The 24,786-nt window shown below is 37.1% G+C and overlaps 1 protein-coding gene across 7 annotated transcripts in view; it reads left to right on the forward strand.

The window, feature by feature from the left end:
• Nucleotides 1-24,786, forward strand: part of focad (focadhesin) — a 240,760-nt gene that overhangs the window by 47,258 nt on the left and 168,716 nt on the right. For 6 of the 7 annotated variants that reach the window (XM_069926741.1, XM_069926735.1, XM_069926745.1 and 3 more), the window contains 4 exons: nucleotides 6,444-6,545; nucleotides 7,037-7,241; nucleotides 15,481-15,687; nucleotides 17,296-17,383. In XM_069926741.1, coding sequence (XP_069782842.1) covers nucleotides 6,444-6,545; nucleotides 7,037-7,241; nucleotides 15,481-15,687; nucleotides 17,296-17,383 — 602 coding nt within the window. The remainder of the gene's footprint in view (nucleotides 1-6,443; nucleotides 6,546-7,036; nucleotides 7,242-15,480; nucleotides 15,688-17,295; nucleotides 17,384-24,786) is intronic. The other variant, XM_069926742.1, reaches the window with a different exon arrangement.

Consider the following 24,786-nt stretch of genomic DNA (forward strand, 5'->3'; position numbering starts at 1 on the left):
GTAAGTGGACCTGAGTCCACAGCTTGAGCAGCCATGATTTTAATGAATGGCAGAGCAGGCTTGACAGAGCAAATTACCTACTCCTGCTCCTATTTTTCATGATTGTCTGTTATATAACGTTCAGTGAAGCAAAGTAAGAATTGTAGGGAACATTGTCATTAATTAGATTATTGTAACGTAGTTGCTTTCACTTCTGAATAGGATAAACATGCATGCATGTAGTCATTTAACTGCATGCATTCCACAGAGGAAATATACTGAATAATTTAATATTCCTGATATTGGTTAAATGGAGCATTTAAGAATGTTGAAAATGGCAAAAAGGAAAAACTGAAAGATGAAAATGGGGGAAAGGGGGATGGTGGCAGTGAGGAAGCGGAAATGAGGTGTAAACAGGATATGAGATGGCCATGTTGAACTAAATGACTATAAATATTAATGGAATACATAACCAAATGAAACAAAAAATGCTATTAAATTTCCTGAAAAAAGAAAAAATAGACATGGTATTTGTGCAGGAAATGCATCTAACTGAAGTGGAACATAATAAATTAAAGAGAGACTGGGTAGGGCACATAGTGGCAGCATCATATAATTCAAAAGCTAGAGGTGTAGCTATATTAATTAATAAAAATGTACGAATCAAAATAGAGGAGGAAATAATAGATCCAGCAGGGAATAATGTAATGATAAAGTGTCAGATATATTCAGAATTTTGGAATTTGATCAATATATATATGCACCTAATGAAAAGGATCAAAAGTTTATGCAAGATATTTTTTTGCAGATTGTAGATACGCAGGGGAATATATTGATAGGAGGGGATTTTAACCTTAATTTGGATCCAATGTTGGATAAAACTGGACAAAAGACTAGCAAAAAGAATAAAGTGGCCAAATTTATGGTTAAATCAATGCAAGAAATGAAACTTATGGATATATGGAGGAGGCAGCACCCAAGGGAGAAGAAATACTCATATTATTCAAGTAGGCATAAAACATACTCAAGGATTGATATGTTTTTGTTGTCGGCCCATATTCAAAGGAGAGTGAGGAAAACTGAATATAAAGCTAGATTGCTATCTGATCATTCACCTCTGTTATTAGCAATAGAACTGGAGGACATCCCACCAAGAACATTTAGATGGAGGTTAAACTCCATGCTACTTAAAAGGCAGGAATTTAGAGAGTTTATTGAACGCCAAATTAAAATGTACTTTGAAATAAATACGGAATCAGTGAAAGACAAATTTATATTATGGGATGCAATGAAAGCCTTCATTAGAGGGCAGATAATAAGTTATGTAACTAAGATGAAAAAGGACTACAATCAGGAAATAGAACAGTTGGAAAGGGAGATAGTAAGTACAGAAAAAGAACTAGCAACAAGGGAAGATATAACAAAAAGAAGAGAATTGGCGGACAAAAAAATAAAATACGAAATATTACAAACGTATAAGGTGGAGAAGAAAATAATGAAAATAAAGCAAAAGTATTATGAACTAGGAGAAAAAAACACACAAATTATTAGCCTGGCAACTTAAAACAAAACAAGCTAAAAGAACTGTATTGGCATCAAGGAAAAAGGACAAACAAATTACATATAATCCAATGGAGATTAATGAGAACTTTAAAGAATTTTATGAACAATTATACCAAACTGAGAATGAGGAGAAAGATGATAAAATAGAAGAGTTTTTAGCTAAAATTGAACTGCCGAAATTGCAAGAAGAGGAGCAAAACAAACTGACAAAACCATTTGAAATAGAGGAAGTACAGGATATATTAAAAAAGCTGCCGAACAATAAAACGCCTGGAGAGGATGGATTCCCAATAGAATTCTATGAAACATTTAAAGAGTTATTAATTCCTCCTCTCCTAGAAGTAATGAACCGATAGAAGAAACACAAAACTTGCCAGATTCATGTAAGACAGCAATAATTACAGTAATACCAAGGACGGGGAAGGATCCACTAACACCAGCATCATATAGACCAATATCTCTACTTAATTCAGATTATAAGATAATAGCAAAATTATTAGCAAACAGATTGGCCGACTGTGTACCAAAAATAGTAAAACAAGATCAAACTGGATTTATTAAGAAAAGACGAACAGCGGATAATGTCTGTACATTTATTAATCTAATTCATGCAGTTCAAGGAAATAAGAAGCCAACAGTGGCTGTAGCTTTAGACACAGAAAAAGCCTTTGACAGGGTAGAATGGAATTATTTATTCAAAGTGTTACAGAGGTTCAATCTACCAGAAAAATATATTAATTGGATTAAAGCATTATATAATGGACCGTTGACGAAGGTAACAGGAAATGGATATGTATTGAACCAATTTAAATTAAGTAGGTCAACTAGGCAGGAATGTCCACTATCTCCCTCACTGTTCGCTTTAGCAATAGAACCGTTGGCAGAACTGATAAGGACAGAAAATAAAATGAAAAAGGATAAAAATGAAGGAGGAGGAGTATAAAATCAGTTTATTTGCAGATGATATCATCGTATGCTTAACAGAACCAGAAATCTCAATAAAAGAACTACATAAGAAATTGAAGGAATATGGAGAAATATTGAGGTACAAGATTAACCAAATAAAAGTGAAGTGATGCCAATGAGTAATGCGGATTATACAGAATTTAAAAAAGAATCACCATTTAAATGGCAAACACAAGCAATCTGATACCTAGCTATTAAATTAGATAATAATTTAAGCCACTTGTACAAACTCAATTATCAGCCACTAATAAAGAAATTGCAGGAAGACTTAGAACATTGAAAAGAATTACCGCTAACTTTGATAGGGAGGGTAAATTGCATTAAAATGAATGTCTTCCCAAGGATACAATACTTATTTCAATCGTTACCAATTCCCTTAACAGAGAAATTCTTTAATGAACTAAAGAGTATAATAAGGAAATGTTTATGGAAAGGGGGGAAACCGAGGATAGTGTTAGATAAATTAACAGAGAGGTACAACCAAGGTGGTTTGCAGTTATTATAGAGCAGCACAATTAAGGTATCTATCAGATTTTTATCAAACAAGGGAAAAACCAGATTGGACTAAGATAGAGCTAGATAAAATAGGGGAGAAGATACTGGAACATATACTTTATAAGTGGGATGAAAAGCTGGTATGATATAAAAGCTCACCAGTATTGCATCATTTACTCAATATATGGAAGAAGATTCATTTAGAAGGAAAATAACAAATTAACAACTACCAAAATTATTATTGACGCAAAATCAGCGAATCCCTTTTACAATAGATATCCTTTCCTTTAGAGAATGGGAGAGAAAAGGAATTAAAAGAATAGAAAATTGTTTTTTGGGAAATAATTTATTAATATTTGAACAAATGAAGTACAAATATGGAATATCTCATGGTACAATGTTTGCATACCATCAACTGAAAGCCTACTTAAAAGATAAATTGGGAAAGAGACTGAGATTACCAGAAGGAAGCAGCTTTGAATATGTGATTACAGACAAAATGATAATAAAAAGATTTATAACGAACATGTACATCAAACTGCAAGAGAAGGAAAATGATGAAATAAGCTATAAACCCAAACAAAAATGGGAAAAGGATTTAAACATAAAGATAAAAAAATGAAACATGGAAGAAGTTATGCTCTGCAACTATGAAGAATATAATAAACACAAGGTTACGCATGATTCAGTATAATTGGTTACACAGGCTATATATCACGCTTCAAAAATTTTAAAAATGGGATCCAACATTATCAGATAGATATTTTCGCTGTAAGAAGGAAATGGGAACAACAGTATATGCAATTTGGGCATGTGAGAAAGTGAGAAAGTTTTGGGAAGATTTAAATCAGGTATTAAATAAAATCACAAAAAACAACATACCAAAAAATCCAGAGATCTTCCTTTTAAGTAATATAAGAAGTAAAGAATTAGGCCTCAAGCAAAAAATATTTATCATGATAGCCTTAGCTGTAGCAAAAATATGTATAATGTCAACTTGAAAATCAGAAGAGAACTTGAGAATACAGCAATAGTACATGGAAATGAATAAATGTATTCCATTGGAAAAAATAACATATAATTTAAAAAATAAAGTCACATTATTTGAGCAAATTTGGGAGCCATACATGGAACATAACAGAAAGGGCTTCCCTCGGACTGTCAGCCCCTAAAATGATAATGAAGACAAAATGACTTGATCCAGTGTGTAAAAGTAGATGACACATTTTTCTTGTTTATTTTCATTGTGTGATGACATTGTTTAATGGTTTTATTGTATTGTATATGTTGAATGTTTAATGGGTTTGGAGGGGGGTGCGAAGGGGGGGGGAGGGAAGATAGGGGGGAAAAAGCCATTGACAACAGATTCGCCAAGGCAAATAGCACCTTTGGAAGACTACACAAAAGAGTCTGGAAAAACAACCAACTGAAAAACCGCACAAAGATAAGCGTATACAGAGCCGTTGTCATACCCACACTCCTGTTCGGCTCCGAATCATGGGTCCTCTACCGGCATCTGCTACGGCTCCTAGAACGCTTCCACCAGCGTTGTCTCCGCTCCATCCTCAACATTCATTGGAGCAACTTCATCCCTAACATTGAAGTACTCGAGATGGCAGAGGCCGACAGCATCGAATCCACGCTGTTGAAGATCAAACTGCGCTGGGTAGGTCACGTCTCCAGAATGGAGGACCATCGCCTGCCCAAGATCGTGTTATATGGTGAGCTCTCCACTGGCCACCGAGACAGAGGTGCACCAAAGAAGAGGTACAAGGACTGCCTAAAGAAATCTCTTGGTGCCTGCCACATTGACCACCGCCAGTGGGCTGATATCGCCTCCAACTGTGCATCTTGGCACCTCACAGTTCGGAGGGCAGCAACCTCCTTTGAAGAAGACCACAGAGCCCACCTCACTGACAAAAGACAAAGGAGGAAAAATCCAACACCCAACCCCAACCAACCAATTTTCCCCTGCAACCGCTGCAACCGTGTCTGCCTGTCCCGCATCGGACTTGTCAGCCACAAATGAGCCTGCAGCTGACGTGGACATTTACTCCTCCATAAATCTTCGTCCGCGAAGCCAAGCCAAAGAAGATATTTAAGAGGGAAATGTTTGTATGTATTTTGAGTGATATGGTTCACAGTGTGAAAAAAGTAATGTTGAAAATGGGAAAATGTGAACTGAGATACATTAAACAATAAAGGCATTAGTTTTATATTTGGCTTCTGTATGTCATTCTCGGGCAGTGGTTCTAAACCTTTTTCTTTCCACCCACATACCACCTTAAGCCATCCCTTACTAATCACAGGGCACTTACTGCATAGGGATGGCTTAAAGTGGTATGTGAGTGAAAGAAAAAGGTTGAGAACCACTGTTCTAGGGGAATCGTGATTTGATTACTCTGTTCTTTTTTAAAAAAAATGAAATAAAATTTGCTGCTTTCTAGATACAGTCATATAATCTTGCACATTATCGGACAAGTCTTGGGACAGTCTTCCTCACAACATAATTTATTTGTTGCACCTTCCCAATGGACTGCAAGCTGCCTAAGTACTACACTGGTGGACTTGCCTGTAGCACAGATTTCAGAGTTTCCAGTTCTAGGCTGGGAAACCTATCTCCTGAACCAGCTTATGACAGCCCCATTTGCATGAATAGGAGGGCATACAACACGATGACAGGCCATTTCATCCTCCGAGCCCATACCGTCCAGTTACACTCAAGTTACCTACAACCCCAGGACATTTTGAACAGTGGGAGGAAACTGCAGCATCCGGAGGAAACCCAAACAGACACAGGGACAATGTACAAACTCCTTACAGGCAATGCAGGATTTGAACCCTGGTTGCTGGCGCTGTACTGGCATTGCACTAACCGCTGTGCTAACTGCTCTGGCCTAACCTTTATTTGTCCAATTCAATCTTCTTTTGTGTGAATGTGAGTAATTTTCATTTTTTTTTTCTTCATTAATTCCTGGGTGGTTTGGATATTTCTGAATGTCAGACATTTGGAAATGTTCAATTTCATTGACAGGTGATAAGGCTTCATTGGTTGTCAAAACTCTTCTCTGAGTTTAAGTGGCTACTTGTTCTGGGAGCAACCTTGCAGTGTGTTGAGCCATCTCAATGAGTTGGGAGACAGCCTTTCAACATTACTCCATGCCTGGGGTCAGAAGGGTCCATGGAGATGTGGCTAACAACTGTGGGGCAGATGTTTTATCCATCATAAATGTAGATCTCCTTAATAAGGAACTATCGTTGAAATTATTTCAAATAGAGTTGTTCCTTTTTTCTATATTTATTGGTTATATTTGCTTCTAATTTAACAAACAATTAGAGCAAGTTTATTGAATTTGTTTAAAAATAGGTGTTAGGCTACTTTAATGGAGACTCGATTTGTTTAGAATATTTTCTATTTTAAATCCTTTGATTTGTTTTAGGAACCCTCCTCATCCATATATTGTTGTATTGGAACACAGACCTGATAGCTGGCCATTTCTCCTTCAGCAGATATCAGCTATTTTTAAACAGCCCCCAGAGAGGTAATGATGTCACATCAGTAATAAACCTGTTATCAAAAGTAACTTTATTTTGCAGACTTGCACCTATTAGAATATTTATTGTGCATTTTTGATCATAAACATTTTTATGCTTGTCATGTAAATGCACCTTTGTAGTATATGAAAGAGCTTGTGGATAAGGTAGTCATTCATCTCCTATTGAAGTTTCAATCATTGCAATCTCTTTGTTGGTTGAATGCTGGCATTGCTTGTCAACATGTAAAAGTGTAACATTATTTTTACCCACTCTTCTTCGATTTGTTGCATGTTTTCAGATAGTGTGGCATCTGAATAGCTGTTGTTGTTTGGCAGAAAAATGCCATGTGATACAGGAAAATTAGAACTAAAGTGAGAATGCCAATGTATAAAGAAAAGCAAAGTTAATCTGGAGTTTAACTATTCATTTAATTTGTTTATGCATCTGTTTAATATGGTGATATTTAAAATGTAATTTTTCGGTTAATATTTTTAAGGTTGAGGCCATCCATTGTGCTTATGATGGCACCATTTTTCAAGTATCTGTACTGTGAACCTTCCTGCCTGAGAGAGAACTCTGAGCTTCGATTTAGCCTCCTTCATGTTGTACTTCCATCCCAGTCTGATGAGGAAAAGGATGAACCCAATCTATTTGCCCAGCAGGTGCTCCGGCTCTTCTTCGACCTTGTTCCACACTTGCAGGTAATATCTCAGAATGACTTTGCAGATGTTACTGAGTTGAATAAGGAATGATGTTTCAATAATGTTAGTTAAGGTTGGAAAAGCTAAGCTGTTGCGAATTTCGATTGCTGTAAATGTAAATAAAATGAAACGCTCTAATTCTGAAAAAAAAAACAACATTTTGAAACCAACAGCCGGATTATTTACACATTTCAGGCAGATTAAATAAAATTATGATTCTATCTTTATAAATGTGCAGTGAGGAACTTATAACAGATGCAACTAGTGTGGACTTTTGACATTTAATTAATTACAGAATAGGACAACATAGAAATGATTCTTTTTGGGCTCTGAAATTATCACATACAAGTGCAACCAGTCACGTGGACCCTCCTGGTTGTGTGCATTTCTATACCCCCACATTAGAAGCGTGAAAGATAGCCTTCCATCATGAACATGAAGGGAACATGTTTTGTATACCACAGGGAAATTAACTGATGCATCCTGCATGACTTCAACATCAGGAAGCATCAGTTGTCTAGTAAAGAGTGATCAATAGGATGCTTTTCTTGTCAAAAAATGTGTTGAATACAACCTCATCATCATGAACACCATGTTACGACAAAGGGCCAACCACAAGACATAATACCTAACTGACACCTGTTAGATTATAATTTTTCAAGGTGAACTCACACAGCAGCGGTTAGGTACTGAAGGACCATGCAGACCAACTGATGGAGGTCTTTACAGACATCTTCAACCCATCACTGCAGACCATTGTCCCCGTGGATTTCAAGATAGCCGCCATCATCCTGGTGCCAAAGAGGGTGTCACTAATGACAATAATGGCAATAATGACTACTGTCCATTATGAAATGCTACCATTATGAAATGCTTTGAACGTCTGGTGAAGGAACACATCAAAGTGTGCCTCCCAGAGTCACTGGACCCATTTCAATTCGTTTACAGACATAACCATTCCACTGGTGATACTATAGCCTTGTCCCTCTGCTTGGTCCTGACCCATCTAGAGAACAATACCTCATATGCTAGGCTGCTGTTCATTGACTTCAGGTCAGCAATCATTCCCCAGAGGTAGGTGGAGAAGTTATCCTCTCTGAGACTCAACACTCCTCTCTGTAACTGGATTCTGGACTTCCTAACTGAAAGACCACAGTCTGTCCAGGTCAGCAGCAGAAATTCAAACACAATCACACTAAGTATTGGCGCCTCTCAGGGCTGTGCATTCCGCCTGGACCTGTTCACACCACTGACCCCTGACTACAATACTAGATCAGCTACAACAGAAACATCAGGTTTGCAGATGACACAACAGTAGCTGTCCCCATTAGTCACACTACAAAGAAAAGGAGGAAAATCTTGTGAAATGGTGTGAGAATAACAACCTGAGACTCAGTATGGACAAGACGAACGAGATGATTGTTGACTTCAAGATGGCCACCCTCCACTACACATTTTGTGTAGTCTCCACTCAGTAGTGGAGAGAGTGGAGAGCACCAAGTTCCTCTGAGTCCACTTAAGATGTGACCTATTCTGGATACACAATATCTCCTCACTTGTCAAGAAGGCGCAACAATGACTGCACTTCCTGAGAAGATGAAACGAGCAAGGCTACCGGCCACTATTACGTCAACTTTATACGGGAGCTCTATCGCAAGTATTCTGGCTGGCTGCATCACAGTGTGGTACAGTTGCTATTGAACTTTGGATCAATCTTCAGGACTACAAGAGCAGTAGAGAAGATCACTAGGATCTCGCCACCCACCCCACCCTCTGCCCCCACCCATGCCTTTTGATTTATCTTTTCACAAGGGGCTTGGAAGAGAAATCATTTGCTGAAACAAAAGTGATCATCTGCTAGAATGGGATCTTCTGGTATCAGGCCAATGGGCCGGGTGTTGGGTCTTTTTACTAACAGTAGGTGTGCGTTTGCTAGGGAAGTTATTCTATCTAAATTTCAGTATGGTTTGTTTTTCCAGTTTCTTCCTCTGCTGACATTTAATAGTGATGAACTTGAACTTGATTTGTTTAGAAACCATTGACCAAATGGATGGTACTTTACTTGGAAGACATTATCTTTTGCTGCTTCAGTGCTTTTTTAATTTTTAATTTTTATTTTTCACGCTATGAACCATACTGACCAAAATACACACAAACATTTCCCTCTTGAATATACAGTGTCATTTTCTCCCCTTTTTCCTCCCTCCCTTCCCACCCTCCTTCACCCCCCCTCCCCACTCACTCAACGTTCAACATATATGATATATTAAACCCATTAAACAATGTCATCGCGCAATGAAAATAAACAAGAAATTTGTGTGTACTTTTACATACTAGTTCAGTTCATTTTGTCTTCTCCTTCTGTCATTTTAGGCGGTAGAGGTCCACAGTAGGACTTCTCTGTTGTGTTCCATGTACGTTTCCCAAATTTGTTTGAATACTGTGATGTTATTTCTTAAATTATATTTTTTCCAATGGAATACATTTATTCATTTCTATGTACCATTGCTGTATTCTCAGGCTATCTTCTAATTTCCAGGTTGACATAATACATTTTTTTGCTACAGCTAAGGCTATCATAATAAATCTTTTTTGTGCTCCATCCAAATCGAGTCCAAGTTCTTTATTTCTTATATTACTTAGAAGAAAGATCTCTGGATTTTTTGGTATGTTGCTTTTTGTGATTTTATTTAATACCTGGTTTAGATCTTCCCAAAACTTTTCCACTTTCTCACATGCCCAAATTGCATGTACTGTTGTTCCCGTTTCCTTCTGACAGCAAAAACATCTGTCTGATACTGTTGGGCCCCATTTTTTTTAACTTTTGGGACATGGTGTATAGCCTGTGTAACAAATGATATTGTATCATGCGTAACCTCGTGTTTATTGTATTTCTCATAGTTCCAGAGCATAGCTTTTCCCATGTTTCATTCTTTATGTTTAGATCTTGTTCCCATTTTTGTTTGGGTTTATAGCTTGTTTCCTCGTTCTCTTTCTCTTGCAGTTTGATGTACATGTTTGTTATAAATCTTTTAATTGTCATTGAGTCTGTAATCACATATTCAAAATTGCTTCCTTCTGGTATCTTCAGCCTGCTTCCCAATTTGTCCTTCAAGTAGGTTTTCAGTTGGTGGTATGCAAACATTGTACCGTGAGTTATACCATATTTGTCCTTCATTTGTTCAAAAGATAATAATTTATTTCTCGAAAAACAATTTTCTATTCTTTTGATCCCTTTTCTCTCCCATTCTCTAAAGGAAAGGTTATCTATTGTGAAAGGGATTAGTTGATTTTGTGTCAATATTAGTTTTGGTAGTTGATAATTTGTTTTATTCCCTTCTACGTGAATCTTCTTCCAAATGTTGAGCAGATGGTGCAGTACTGGTGAATTCCTATGCTGCACGAGCTTTTCATCCCACTTATATAGTATATGTTCGGATACCTTCTCCCCTATTTTATCTAGCTCTAATCTAGTCCAATCTGGTTTTTCCCTTGTTTGATAAAAATCTGATAGATACCTTAATTGTGCTGCTCTATAATAATTTTTAAAGTTTGGTAGCTGTAAGCCCCTTTGTACCATTTTGTTAATTTATCTAGCGCTATCCTCGGTTTCCCCCCTTTCCATAAGAATTTCCTTATTATTTTCTTTAGCTCCTTGAAGAATTTCTCTGTTAGGTGAATTGGTAATGATTGAAATAGGTATTGTATCCTTGGAAGATATGAATTTTAATACAATTTACCTTCCTATCAGTGTTAGTGGTAAGTCTTTCCAATGTTCTAATTCGTCTCGTAATTTCTTCATTAATGGCTGATAATTTAGTTTGTATAGATGGCCTAGATTATTAACTAGTTGTATACCTAGGTATTGAATTGTTTGTGTTTGCCATCTAAATGGCAATTCTTTCTTAAACTTTGTGAAATCCGCAGTATTCATTGGCATTGCTTCACTTTTATTTGCGTTGATCTTGTACCCCGATACTTCTCCATATTCCTTCAATTTCTTATGTAATTCTTTTATTGATATTTCTGGTTCTGTTAAGTATACTGTGATGTCATCTGCAAATAGACTGATCTTATATTCCTTCTCTTTTATTTTTATCCCTCTTATTTTATTTTCTGTTCTTATCAGTTCTGCCAGTGGTTCTATTGCTAACGCGAACAGTGAGGGAGATAGTGGACATTCCTGCCTAGTTGATCTGCTTAATTTAAATTGATTTTATATATATCCAGTTACTGTCACCTTTGCCAATGGTCCCTTATATAATGCTTTAATCCAATTAATATATTTCTCTGGTAGGTTGAACCTCTGTAGTACTTTGAATAAATAATTCCATTCTACTCTGTCAAAGGCTTTCTCTGCATCTAAGGCAACCGCCACTGTTGGCATCTTGTTTCCTTGTACTGCATGGATTAAGTTAATGAACTTACAGATATTGTACGTTGTTCGTCTTTTCTTAATAAATCCAGTTTGATCTAGTTTTACTATTTTTGGTACACAGTCGGCCAATCTGTTTGCTAATAGTTTCGCTATTATCTTATAATCTGTGTTAAGTAGTGATATTGGTCTATACGATGCTGGTGTTAGTGGATCTTTCCCCGTCTTTGGTATTACTGTAATTATTGCTGTTTTGCATGAATCTGGCATGTTTTGTGTTTCTTCAATCTGGTTCATTACTTCCAGGAGAGGAGGAATCAATAAGTCTTTAAATGTTTTATAGAATTCTATTGGGAGTCCCTTGTCTCGTGGCGTTTTATTGTTCGGTAGTTTTTTAAAAATATATCCTGTATTTCCTCTATTTCAAATGGTTTTATTAATTTATTTTGCTCCTCTTCTTGCAATTTCGGTAGTTAAATTTTAGGTAGAAACTCATCTATTTTGTCTTCTTTCCCTTCATTCTCAGTTCAATATAGTTGCTCGTAGAATTCCTTGAAGGCTTCATTGATCTCCGTTGGATTATATGTAATTTGTTTGTCCTTTTTCCTTGATGCCAATACCATTCTTTTAGTTTGTTCTGTTTTAAGATGCCAAGCTAATATTTTGTGCGTTTTTTCTCCTAGCTCATAATACTTCTGTTTTGTCTTCATTATGTTCTTCTCCACCTTATATGTTTGTAGTGTTTCATATTGTTGTATCTTCCCTTATTGCTAATTCTTTTTCTGTACTTGTTATTTCCCTTTCCAGCTGTTCTATTTCCCGATTGTAGTCCTTCTTCATCTTAGTTGGATAACTTATTATCTGCCCTCTGATGAACGCTTTCATTGCATCCCATAGGATGCTTTCCCTGATTCCGTATTTATTTCAAAGTACATTTTAATTTGTTGCTCAATTAATTCTCTAAAATCTTGTCCTTTAAGTAACGTGGAGTTTAATCTCCATCTATATGTTCTCGGTGGGCTGTCCTCCAGCCCTATTGCTAATAACTGGGGTGAATGATCTGATAACAATCTAGCTTTATATTCTGTTTTCCTAATTCTCCCTTGGATGTGGGCTGATAACATGAACAGGTCTATCCTTGAGTATGTTTTATGTCTACCTGAATAATATCCTTTGGGAGTTGTCTCCTCCATATATCCAAAAGTTGCATTTCCTGCATCGATTTAACCATAAATTTGGTTACTTTGTTATTTCTGCTAGTCTTTTTTCCAGTTTTATCCATCTTTGAGTCCAAATTAAGGTTAAAGTCCCCTCCTATCAGTATATTCCCCTGTGTATCTGCAATCTTCAAAACGATATCTTGCATAAATTTTTGATGCTCTTCATTAGGTGCATAAACATTGAGCAAATTCCAAAATTCTGAATATATCTGACATTTTATCATTACATACCTCCCTGCTGGATCTATTATTTCCTCCTCTATTTTGATTGGTACATTTTTATTGATTAATATAGCTACTCCTCTGGCTTTTGAATAATATGATGCTGCCATTACGTGCCCTACCCAGTCTCTCCTTAATTTCTTGTGTTCCACTTCAGTCAGATGTGTTTCTTGCACAAGTGCTGTATCAATTTTTTCTTTCTTCAGTAAATTTAACAGCCTCTTCCTTTTGATTTGGTTATGTATTCTGTTAATATTTATAGTCATATAGTTCAACATGGCCATTTCATACTTTGTTTACATTTTATTTTCACTTCCTCATCATCACTTTTCCCCCTTATCCATTTCTGTTTTCTTTTTTTGAACACTCTGTAAGGCAACACTTCTAAAACATATTCCCACATCTAAAATTCCCTTAACCCCAAATGTCCCACTCCTCTCTGAGTCGCCCCTTATCCCTTGCCGGGCAACCATATCTCCCCTCTCCATTTGGATTGCGAACCCACTCACAAGCGTCAATTGATTTTGCAGTGACTATTATTCTCCCCACACCCAGCCCCCTCCAGAAAAGACTTTTATCTTCTCATATAACAAAGCTCACCCTCTTAATTCTCCCCTTACTTCCTTTCTTCCCCTTCTTAGTTCTTAATTATACATTATTTTTCTTCTTTATATGAAGTTTGTCGTCATTCTTGTTCTTGTTACATCTTTTCATCTCTCTGTCTGTTTTGCAGGCATTCTGAAAATTCTCGTGCTTTCTCAGGATCCGAGAACAGTCTGCTTTGCTGCCCCGGGATAACTATTTTAAGCACCGCTGGATATCTTAACATAAATTTATAGCCTTTCTTCCATAGGATCGATTTTGATGCATTAAACTCCTTCCTCTTCTTCAGGAGCTCAAAACTTATGTCTGGGTAGAAAAACAAATTTTGACCTTTTTATTCCAGTGGCCTTTTGTCTTCTCTCATTTTTTTCATTGCCTTCTCCAATATATTTTCTCTTGTCGTATATCTCAGGAATTTTACTAGAATGGATCTTGGTTTTTGTTGTGGCTGTGGTTTAGGGGCTAATGTTCTGTGTGCCCTTTCTATTTCCATTCCTTCCTGTAATTCTGGCACTCCTAGGACCCTGGGGATCCATTCTTTTATAAGTTCTTTCATATCTTTGCCTTCTTCATCTTCCTTAAGGCCCACTATCTTTATATTGTTTCTCCTATTATAGTTTTCCATTATATCCATCTTCTGAGCTAACAACTCCTGTGCTTCTTTAACTTTTTTATCAGATTCTTCCAGTTTCCTTTTTAAGTCGTCCACTTCCATTTCTACGGCTGTTTCTCGTTCTTCCACCTTGTCTACTCTTTTCCCAATTTCTGTCCTGATCATCTCTAATCTACTCACTTTTTCTTCTGCACCTTTTATTCTTCTTTTTATTTCACTAAATTCTCGTGTCAGCCATTCTTTTAATGCTTCCATATATTCTTGAAATTTTTTTTATTTCATTTCATCTTCCATTTCTCTGTGCAGAGCTTGATGTTCTCCCTCCTCTTCCCCTGAGTCCACTCCAGGACCTGTGTCCTCTACCTCTCTTCCTTGTATCTGTGTCTTTTCTGACTTTCTTGTTGGACTGTTTATCTCAGTTTGCTGCGTATTTTTTTTATTAATGGTGTCTTGATGTTGGTCCTCTTCCTCTGGGCTGGTCATCTGCTGAGTCTCTGATTTCCTTTTTTCATTCTCCTGTTCCCATTATTTTCTATATCTTCCCGCTGGGAGCCCTGCCATCGGGTCTTACTCAGCTGTTCAAGTTGTGGATTTCCACTCCACAGCTGGTCCCCCCTCCCGTCGGTGTTGCGCGGTTGCGCACCTCTGTTTGGCTCCGTGAGGCATCTTTGTAGTCCTGCGCTCAGTGGGTTGCAACCCTTCGGGGCTTCCACTGACCTCAGGGAGTGGGCTCCTCTCTCCATGGTGGGTCCCTGCTTCTTCGTACAGGTAAGCCCTTCACCTTTCTCTTCCGATGTCTTTCCTTCTTCTTTTCTTCCCATTGTTTTTGGCTTTTCTTTCTTTAGTGCCATTTTCTCCACACCTTTATTTTTTATTTGTTGTGGTTTGTGTGTCTGTGGCTTTGCTTTTTCTATACTTTTTTCCTTCTTTTCTGGAGAGGGCTGGTATTCTCCTACCGGCCATTACTCCATCACGTGACTCCTCCGCCGCTTCAGTGCTTGAACCACAATTGTGTATCTCCTTAATGCATCGACTGGACTTTACTGTTGAACTTTTTAGACCAGCTATCTTAAAAGCTGATACATCTGAATAAGAGTGTGGTTTTCAATAAAACACTTTGTAATAAAATCAATTGGTGTGCACCTAAGATGATCATGCAGAACTAATGGCAGAAGCACTGTTGTATTTCTTTTTTGTTTCCACTAGGTGACAAGTTTGGCACAAATTACAGAAGCTTCTATTTTTCTGAAAGAGTTATCACTTGCTTTCCTCCGCCATCCTCACTTTTGGACATCTGAATTAGCTCAGCTGTCTCTGCAACTACTGTGTGTCTGTGAACTTAGCCTGAAAATCACAGGAGAATTCTCTTCCCTTATTAATCAAATTCAGATGATTGTCAGCATTGTTCCCAAGGTAGGTGGTGCAGATTTTGTGTGGGGGAGAAAATAAAATTCAATTCAGAGCTTTATTGTGGCAATATTTTCTCCCTTCTATCAGTATCTGTTAGTTCAATAAATTTCCTGATGAATGAAGATCGATATGTCAGTGCATTCTTGCATTTGTGAGTATTATGAAAATTATACCATTTTCGTGTTCCTACCAACATGAATCCTGTATGGGGTCATCTGGACAAATAGCTACATCCTTTGTGATTATCAACAACATCTCAACACCACTTGTTTTCTGTTTGCTATGCAAAGGTAGAGTCTAAAAATGCAACAGATCCTTCAGCCTACCATGTCTCTGCTGATCGATGCACTTATTTATACTAATTCTATTTACTGGCATTTAAGGCCTTCTGTGCTTTAAATATGTACTTTTCCTTTTATATACTTTTTAGATGCCCAGTTACACCCAATTGACTTACAAGCCCCATATGTTTTGAAGGGTGGGAGGAAACCAGAGCACCCAGAAGAAACCTATGCAGAATAGGGAGAATGTACAAACTTACAGACAGCACCAGATTCGATCCCAGGCTGTAGTAGCGTTCCAGTAACCACTATACTGCTCATATAGTTTTAGGTAATTTTATTCTTATTCAGGGATATCATTCATTTCTTTACATGATATCAGTGAAGGATTGAGAATATCTCAAACCAAGGCTGAATAAAGTGCAGTGGGCATTTCAGTCATCAAGTCCTCCTGCATCATCTACCTGTCATATGGTGCCAAGTGGCTTTGCATGTTGATATTGTGTGGGCTCTTGCTGTTGGAGCAGAAACCTCATGTTCAGAAAGCAGCCTGCTTCTCAGGTCCTTGGCTCCAAAGTAAATGATTTTAATTAAAGAAATGTCATTTAACGCTCATAAAACAATTGTTGGCTGCACTCAAATCTTCATATTTGTGTTATTTAGTTCTTTATTTCCGGAAGGCTCTCTCAAGTCTATGAATTGATTTTTTTCATTGTACTAATAAACCCTCTTGGCTGTTGTTAGCTGCAGAGGCATCACTGAACGTTTGACTCCTCAAAAATTGCAAAAGCATAAATCTGCTTGTTTTCTTTATATGCAGTATGGTTTCTTGATTAGAACACTTTTTCCCCCCCCCAGTGCATTGGAGAGGATTTGGCATTCTTTGCTTCTAATCTTGTAATTTTTGAGAAGCAATTGATGAGTGAATCCATTGGATGAAATGCAGTATTTTGTAAAGATTCCATTATACCCATAGGTGATTTCATACTATATTATCCATGGCAGGATCTCAAATCATTCAAGCTATTATGTATGTTTTTCTAAAACCATTTTTACATTCACTTTCCAGTAAAGAATAAAATATTAATCCTATCCCCAACTTTGCATTGAAGGAGATGCCTAATTTTATTTATCATGTATCTGTGACCTTTATTTTCTCCACTATGTCATTGGAATTATTATAATAGTGAACATTCTCTCGACATTACATTGAGCTTATGTTTGTTATGACTTTGTGTTTTGATGCAGAATGAAATGTATATAATATTTCATTGGAACTTTTTAGCAACAAATTCATTTATCCCTGTACAATTTAAATAACTTGTTACAGAGTATTCCTGGTGAAGAAATACTTATTGGACTGAGCTTGCTTTTACTTCATACTCCAGTGTGTCAGCAGGAATTCATTCTGAATCTTGGTAAGTCTGAAATTAAATGGTAGTTTGGAGCCTGAAAGAGACATTTATTTTAGGCTCTCAAATACAATCTTATGCAAAAAATGTGAGTTGTCGCAGAAGGAATCAGGAACTTCATCTCCAATTTAAATTTTAAAGTTGAATTTTAGACGCAGCTTGGTAACAGGCCCTTTTCAGCCCACAAGCTCTGTCCCCCAATTACACCCAATTGACCTACATCCCCAGTACATTTTGAAAGATGGAAGGAAACTGGAGCCCCTGGGGAAAACCCACACAGACATGGGGAGAACATACAAACTCCTTATAGTCAGCATGGGATTCAAACCCTGGTCCCGATCACTGGCACTGTAACAGCGTTGCACTAACTGCTACGCTAACCTTGTCACCCTGGATATGAGCAGAATGGGTTGGCTGCAGAAGTATTTTTTCACTCAGATCAATTAAACAGTAAAACGTTTGTGCTGAACAGTTAAAGAAATATTTTATTAGCTACTTCATGGGTTTATAATTATGATCAGATGTTCCATACATGTCTTTTATTGTTAATGACTCAGGTTCAACACAAGAGTTTCATGTTTGGAATATCATAGCCAGGATCTTTACAATTATTTGGATTTTTGTGTCAAAATATTTTGATTGCTATTTTAAATAATATATACTGTGCTTAATTTTTTTCTGCTTTGATACAGTATACCTTCCTAACAACTTGTACAATCAATTTTTACCAAAATTTGAAAAATGATTTGGTGACTTGAGAAGTATATTTGTTGTGAGAATAATTCTGATGATGTGCATTGAGATCAATTACATATTTGCAGTTATTGTTGTCAAAAAGAGAAGTCAAAAATTCAGTTTCAGTTGTTTTTAGTACAGAAAGGACCATTTCACTTTTCATTGAGGTGTCATGTGGACAAAAATAATCTTCATCTCGTCACTGGGACATAGGTGATGGTCAAGGATGTGGGAGTCTAGCATTTTCAGCAAAAGAAATTTTGTGATCTGTTTAGCAGGTGAAAGTAGGTGATGAAAGGGTAAGAGATATACATGGTAAAACTAGTCAATGAGCCATCTCAGTGGTGCTCAAAAATGTTGGGAGATTAGCTCGTTTATATTGCTATTGAACTGTAGTTGTACTGAAGGCAATTATTTTTTTTTAATAGTTTTATCATAGGTTTTGTATCGATCTAAGAATGAGAGCATTGGGTTTAGACTAACAAAATGTTATTGAAGTGCTTCGGCTTGGGGCTTGAATAGAGTCATCTTGTTGCAAAGCCTCAATTTTTCTGTAGAATCAGAAATTCTTGAGTGCTTTTCGAAGTTTTTTAAAATGATGCTCTGTTTTGGATTATAATTGTTATTACAAATATGTATGAGCTTAGTTTACTTGTACATTAAGTTTGATCATCAGGGTCAGTACTCCATCCTCCTGTTTTTAAGTGGAGCATGATACAGTACTTGTGTCTTTGTGACCTTAGTACTCAAGCACAAGCAGAAAATCCTGGCAATGAAGATCCATGTGTCAGCAATAAACATCCAATTTTTCTTCCATTAGATGAATCGAAATTGATGGAATATCTGTAAGAAGCAATATCCTCCAGTCAGACTTTTGCTTTCTGGCTTCACAGTGAAGTTGAATTTCCATACTGTAAAAACTCTAATGAACTAATGACAGGGAAAGGTCCCACAAATCTTTAGAGGCCTTTTTTTATGACATTGAATATAATTTATATGTATTGATTCCAGGAAAATATTTGCTTGCTTATCTGCAGCATCTCAACTCGTCTTTTACAAAGCATTGTCTTAACCTATGGAAAATAGTGCCAATGGCAAGCACTGAAATTGTGCCCCCACCCCGTTAGAATTTAATTATTTCAACCCTTCACCCCGCAACCTTCCCTTGCTGCCATCACGCCATCCACTTTGCCTTCCCTACCTGTCCTTGCTGCCATAGAACCCTAAAATAGTCATATCCAACATTGTGATGGATATATTGAGATATTGGAAAATAATCTACACCTTAAAAAAACACAACAGTCATTTCAATTAAAATTAAACCCCTCTGCCTACTTCAAAGGTTGGCATTCGATGAATGAAAGCAGTGCCCGGCATTCCCTTGGCCGGAGCAGTGCGGCCAAAGTTAAAGGTGTTGAGTGCCTTTCACCGTCCCGGCGGGCACCCACTCTGAGAGCCACTGGGTGAGGTGGAAAGCTGACTCTCTGCGCTGAGCACCCAGTGAGAGAGAAGCAGGAAGATGCCGAAGCCCAGGCTCGAACTCATCCTTCAGAGCACACCCTCCTCAGCCTCCAAACTCAGCTTCACTCACTCTGGACAGGAAGGCACAAGGTTGGCCTGCCAAGAGCCAAATGTCAAAAATTTTTTAAAAATCCACCAGAGGAATAACCGGAGAAGCGAATTAGTGCGGCTGCCCTCCTCTGATTGTCAGCTCATGTCCAAATTCCAGACTGAGAGAGCCTTCATCTGGGAATTGCAGTCACCATTCACACCTCCTCTTAAATCTCATTAGCCACAAGCCACTGAACATCATATCGTATTCTACATGCTACTCCCGTGAACAATCCAAATAATTGTTTTCATGTTAATTGTACAAATGTTTGGAGGATAGTGGCGGAAGGTGTATTTGAAGCGTTGTCACTTTTTGTAATAACATTGGTGTTGTGTCATTGACTTGTAAAGCAAAGGCAGAGTATGAATGCTGGATCGGGATGGTTTTAAAAAATAATTTTTAATTTTTCACACTATGAACCATATCAATCAAAATACATACAAACATTTCCCTCTTAAATATACACAGTGGCATTTTCTCCCCTTTTTTTCCCCCCTACCTTCCCTCCCTCCTTCCCACCCCACTCCAAACCCATTAAACGTTCAATATATACAATACAATAAAACCATTAAACAATGTCATCACACACTGAAAATAAACAAGAAAATTGTCTCATCTACTTTTACACACTGGATCAAGTCATTTTGTCTTCTCCTTTTATCATTTTAGGGGGTGGGGGTCCGAGGCAAGTCCTCTATGTTGTGTTCCATTAACTGTTCCCAAATTTGTTCAAATAATGTGACTTTATTTTTTTAAATTATATGTTATTTTTTCCAATGGAATACATTTATTCATTTCTATGTACCATTGCTGTACTCTCAGGCTCTCTTCTGATTTCCAAGTTGACATTATACATTTTTTTGCTACAGCTAAGGCTATCATAATAAATCTTTTTTGCACTTCATCCAGTTTGATGCCTAATTCTTTACTTCTTGTATTACTTAGAAGAAAGATCTCTGGATTTTTTGATATGTTGCTTTTTGTGATTTTATTTAATACCTGATTTAGATCTTCCCAAATCTTTGTCACTTTCTCACAAGCCGAAATTGCATATTCTTTTCCTCACATTTCCTGCTTAGAGCGAAAACATCTATCCGATAATGTTGGATCCCATTTTTTTAACTTTTGGGGCATGATATATAGCTTGTGTAACCAATTATACTGTATAATATGTAACCTTGTGTTTATTATATTCTTCATAGTTTCAGAGCATAACTTTAGACATATTTCATTTTTTATCTTTATATTTAAATTTTTTTCCCACTTTTGTTTGGGTTTATAGCTTATTTCATCATTTTCCTTCTCTTGCAGCTTGATGTACATGTTTGTTATAAATCTTTTTTATTATTGTTGTTTCTGTAATCACATTCAAAGCTGCTTCCTTCTGGTAATCTCAGTCTGCTTCCCAATTTGTCCTTTAAGTAGGTTTTCAGTTGGTGGTATGCAAACATTGTACCATGAGATATTCCATATCTGTACTTAATTTGTTCAAATGTTAATAAATTATTTCCCAAAAAACAATTTTCTATTCTTTTAATTCCTTTTCTCTCCCATTCTGTAAAGGAAAGGTTATCTATTGTGAAAGGGATTAGTTGATTTTGCATCAATAATAATTTTGGTAGTTGGTAATTTGTTTTTTTTTTCCTTTCTACGTGAATCTTCTTCCATATGTTGAGTAAATGGTGCAGTACTGGTGAACTTTTATATTGCAGCAGTTTTTCATCCCACTTATAAAGTATATGTTCTGGTACCTTCTCCCCTATTTTATCGAGCTCTATCTCGGTCCAGTCTAGTTTTTCCCTTCTTTAATAAAAATCTGATAGATACCTTAATTGTGCTGCTCGATAATAAGTTTGGTAGCTGCAAACCACCTTGTTTGGACCATTTTGTTAATTTATCTAGCGCTATCCTCGGTTTCCCCCTTTTCTATAAGAATTTCCTTATTATTCTCTTTAGTTCATTGAAAAATTTCTCTGTTTAGGGAATTGGTAATGATTGAAATAAGTATTGTATCCTTGGGAAGACATTAATTTTAATGCAATTTACCCTCCCTATCAATGTTAGTGGCAATTCTTTCCAATGTTCTAAGTCATCCTGTAATTTCTTCATTAATGGCTGGTAATTTAATTTGTATAGGTGGCCTAAATTATTATCTAATCTAATAACTAGGCATCAGATTGCTTGTGTTTGCCATTTTAATTGTGATTCTTTTTTAAATTCTGTGTAATCCGCATTATTCATTGGCATCGCTTCACTTTTATTTGCGTTGATCTTGTACCCTGAAATTTCTCCATATTCCTTCAATTTCTTATGTAGTTCTTTTATTGATATTTCTGGTTTTGTTAAGTATACTATGATGTCATCTGCAAATAAACTGATTTTATACTCCTTCTCCTTTATTTTTCTCCCTTTTATTTTATTTTCTGTTCTTATCAGTTCTGCCAATGGTTCTATTGCTAAAGCGAACAGTGAGGGAGATAGTGGACATTCCTGCCTAGTTGACCAACTTAATTTAAATTGGTTCGATACATATCCATTTCCTATTACCTTCGCCAATGGTCCCTTATATAATGCTTCAATCCAATTAATATATTTTTCTGGTCGGTTGAACCTCTGTAATACTATGAATAAATAATTCCATTCTACCCTGTCAAACGCTTTTCCTGCATCTAAAGCAACAGCCACTGTTGGTATCATATTTCCTTGTATTGCATGGATTAAATTAATGAACTTACAGACATTGTCTGTTATTCGTCTTTTCTTAATAAATCCAGTTTGATCTTGTTTCACTATTTTTGGTACACAGTCGGCCAATCTGTTTGCTGAAGTTCTTTGGTCAAATGGATATTCTTTGTTGGACTCGGGAGTTCGATATGGGGTGGGTGAGATGCGGACAGTGGTTCTTTCCCCCCCCCTTCAAGTGGCACCCAAAGCATGTACCCTGGCTATCATACCTTAGATACGCCTATGGTCTTAACAATAACGAGTTGTAGAATCACACAGATTGGAAACAGTTGTATCACTCACCATCAAGCACTATCAATCTCCTTTTTCGTTTTTCATTTAAACCCCCACCTGCCATTGATGTTGAAGGCAATGTACAGTGGCCAATTAGCATATCAAATTGCAAATCCTTGACTTGTAGGAAATTTTTGGCAGGAAGCCAACATGAGGAACTGTAGATTCAGCCACACAAGGGATTTTTGGCATTTGATCATGTGGGCAGCTGGTTAGTATGGGAGGTGGTACATTACATCTGCATTTACATAAACTGCTGTTTACTGTGACATTTGGAATCTCCTCCATTTTGAATGGTTGTGGTCCAGAGGTTCTTGCAAATCAGTGGAGATAAACATGGAGACTTTGAGAGCATCTTTGAGTGACCTCTTCTGGTAATCGGCACATAATGGGGCTCAGAGTATTAAAACTGTTTCAGGAATCTAGTGTTAGACATGTGGCTTTCCGATTCAAGCTAACTGAGTGTAATTAGAAATGTTGAGCTGGGAAAGGATGCTCATATTTGTTCACTTATTTTGCAGTATATGTGGAGGGGTTTTTGTGGCAAAACCATTGGTAATACCTCTCCAGTGTTTTTATATGATTGTTGTGGATAGGCCATATCAAAAGCACATGTGAAGACAGAAAATTGAAGATAACCTGCAAATTCAGGAATCTTGAAACAAAAATATAAATTGTTGTAAACACTCAACCAATCTGAGGCCATCTGTGGAAAGAAAAACAGCTTAACACTTTGGGTTGAACATGCAGTAAGAGCCAGATAATTGAGAAAACAAGTTAGTTTTAAGTGGCAAAGAGGTTGGAGGCAACTGAAGAGGACAAAGAAAATGCCACTGATAAGATAAGGTGATAATTGGAATAGGGAAGAGTTGTAGAAGAAGCCAATTGGTCAGATTAATGAGAGAAAGAGCAAGAGAGAGCACAGGAACATAAATGCTGTAAAAATGGAGGTTATTACAAAGTGAGAAGCAAAGGAATGTGTAAATTGCAAAATGTAGAGCAGTAGCACAAGGTTTTGGAGAGGGATATCATGTCCCTTTCACACACATCCCAGTAAATCGGCCGTTCATTGTCCCGGGATAGGAATGGGGGTTTAGCCTTTCACACTAGACCACTCCTAACTGGGACACTGAACGTTTTCACAATTGCAAGGGTTTATCCCCAGAATTTAGTCTGTTCAACCTTTAAAAGGAAGTGCCTGTAATCACACTTGCCTGATCTCAATGCAGACGCTGGAGATTGTACTAAGGGTGGAGGTCAGCAATCCCTTGCGTGAGATGATGTCATCTGATGCCGACATTGAACAGATTTTGCTTTCACACTTACCACTTTAAAGGTTGATTGGCATTCGATTCCTAGGATTACTGGCAAGTGTGAAAGGGGCTATAGATGGATGGCTTACAGCAGAAATGATGAGCTCTGACCCAAACAGACAAGTTACCTGAATTTATAAAATTTGATATTGAATATGGAAGGATGCTCTCCTCAGCGTTACATTGTGCTTGCCACATCAATTCTCCTTCCCACTCCCATTCTGACCTATCTGTTTGCAGCATCTTGTATTGATACTTCCAAGGGTTCAAGTTTATTGTCATCTGACTGTGCATCTGCTGTTTCATCAGGTTCCATGTACGTATATCTCCAGACCAGAGTGCACACACACAGTACATCTACACGCAAATGACATATGTACATAGGAATTCATAATAAATGTTTATAAAAATAATTTACAGGTTTCTAGAATTATTCAACAGTCTCACTGCCTGTGCCATGAAGCTGTTTCCCAGTCTGGCAGTCCTGGTTTTTATGCTCCTTTACCTCTTCCTTGAAGGTAATGTCTCAACGATACTGCAGGGTGGATGGTAAGGGTCCTTAATGATTCTCTGAGCCTTTTTTAAATGCTATTCTTTGTAGATATTATCAATAGAGGGAAGAGGGACCCCAGTGATTTTCTCAGTAATCTCCCTCTGTACTGACCTCCTATCTGATGCTTTGCAGCTACCATGCCACACTATGGTGCAGCCAGCCAGGATACTCTATTGTG

The sequence above is a fragment of the Narcine bancroftii genome, chromosome 1, assembly GCF_036971445.1.
Source record: "Narcine bancroftii isolate sNarBan1 chromosome 1, sNarBan1.hap1, whole genome shotgun sequence".
Classification (NCBI taxonomy): domain Eukaryota; kingdom Metazoa; phylum Chordata; class Chondrichthyes; order Torpediniformes; family Narcinidae; genus Narcine; species Narcine bancroftii.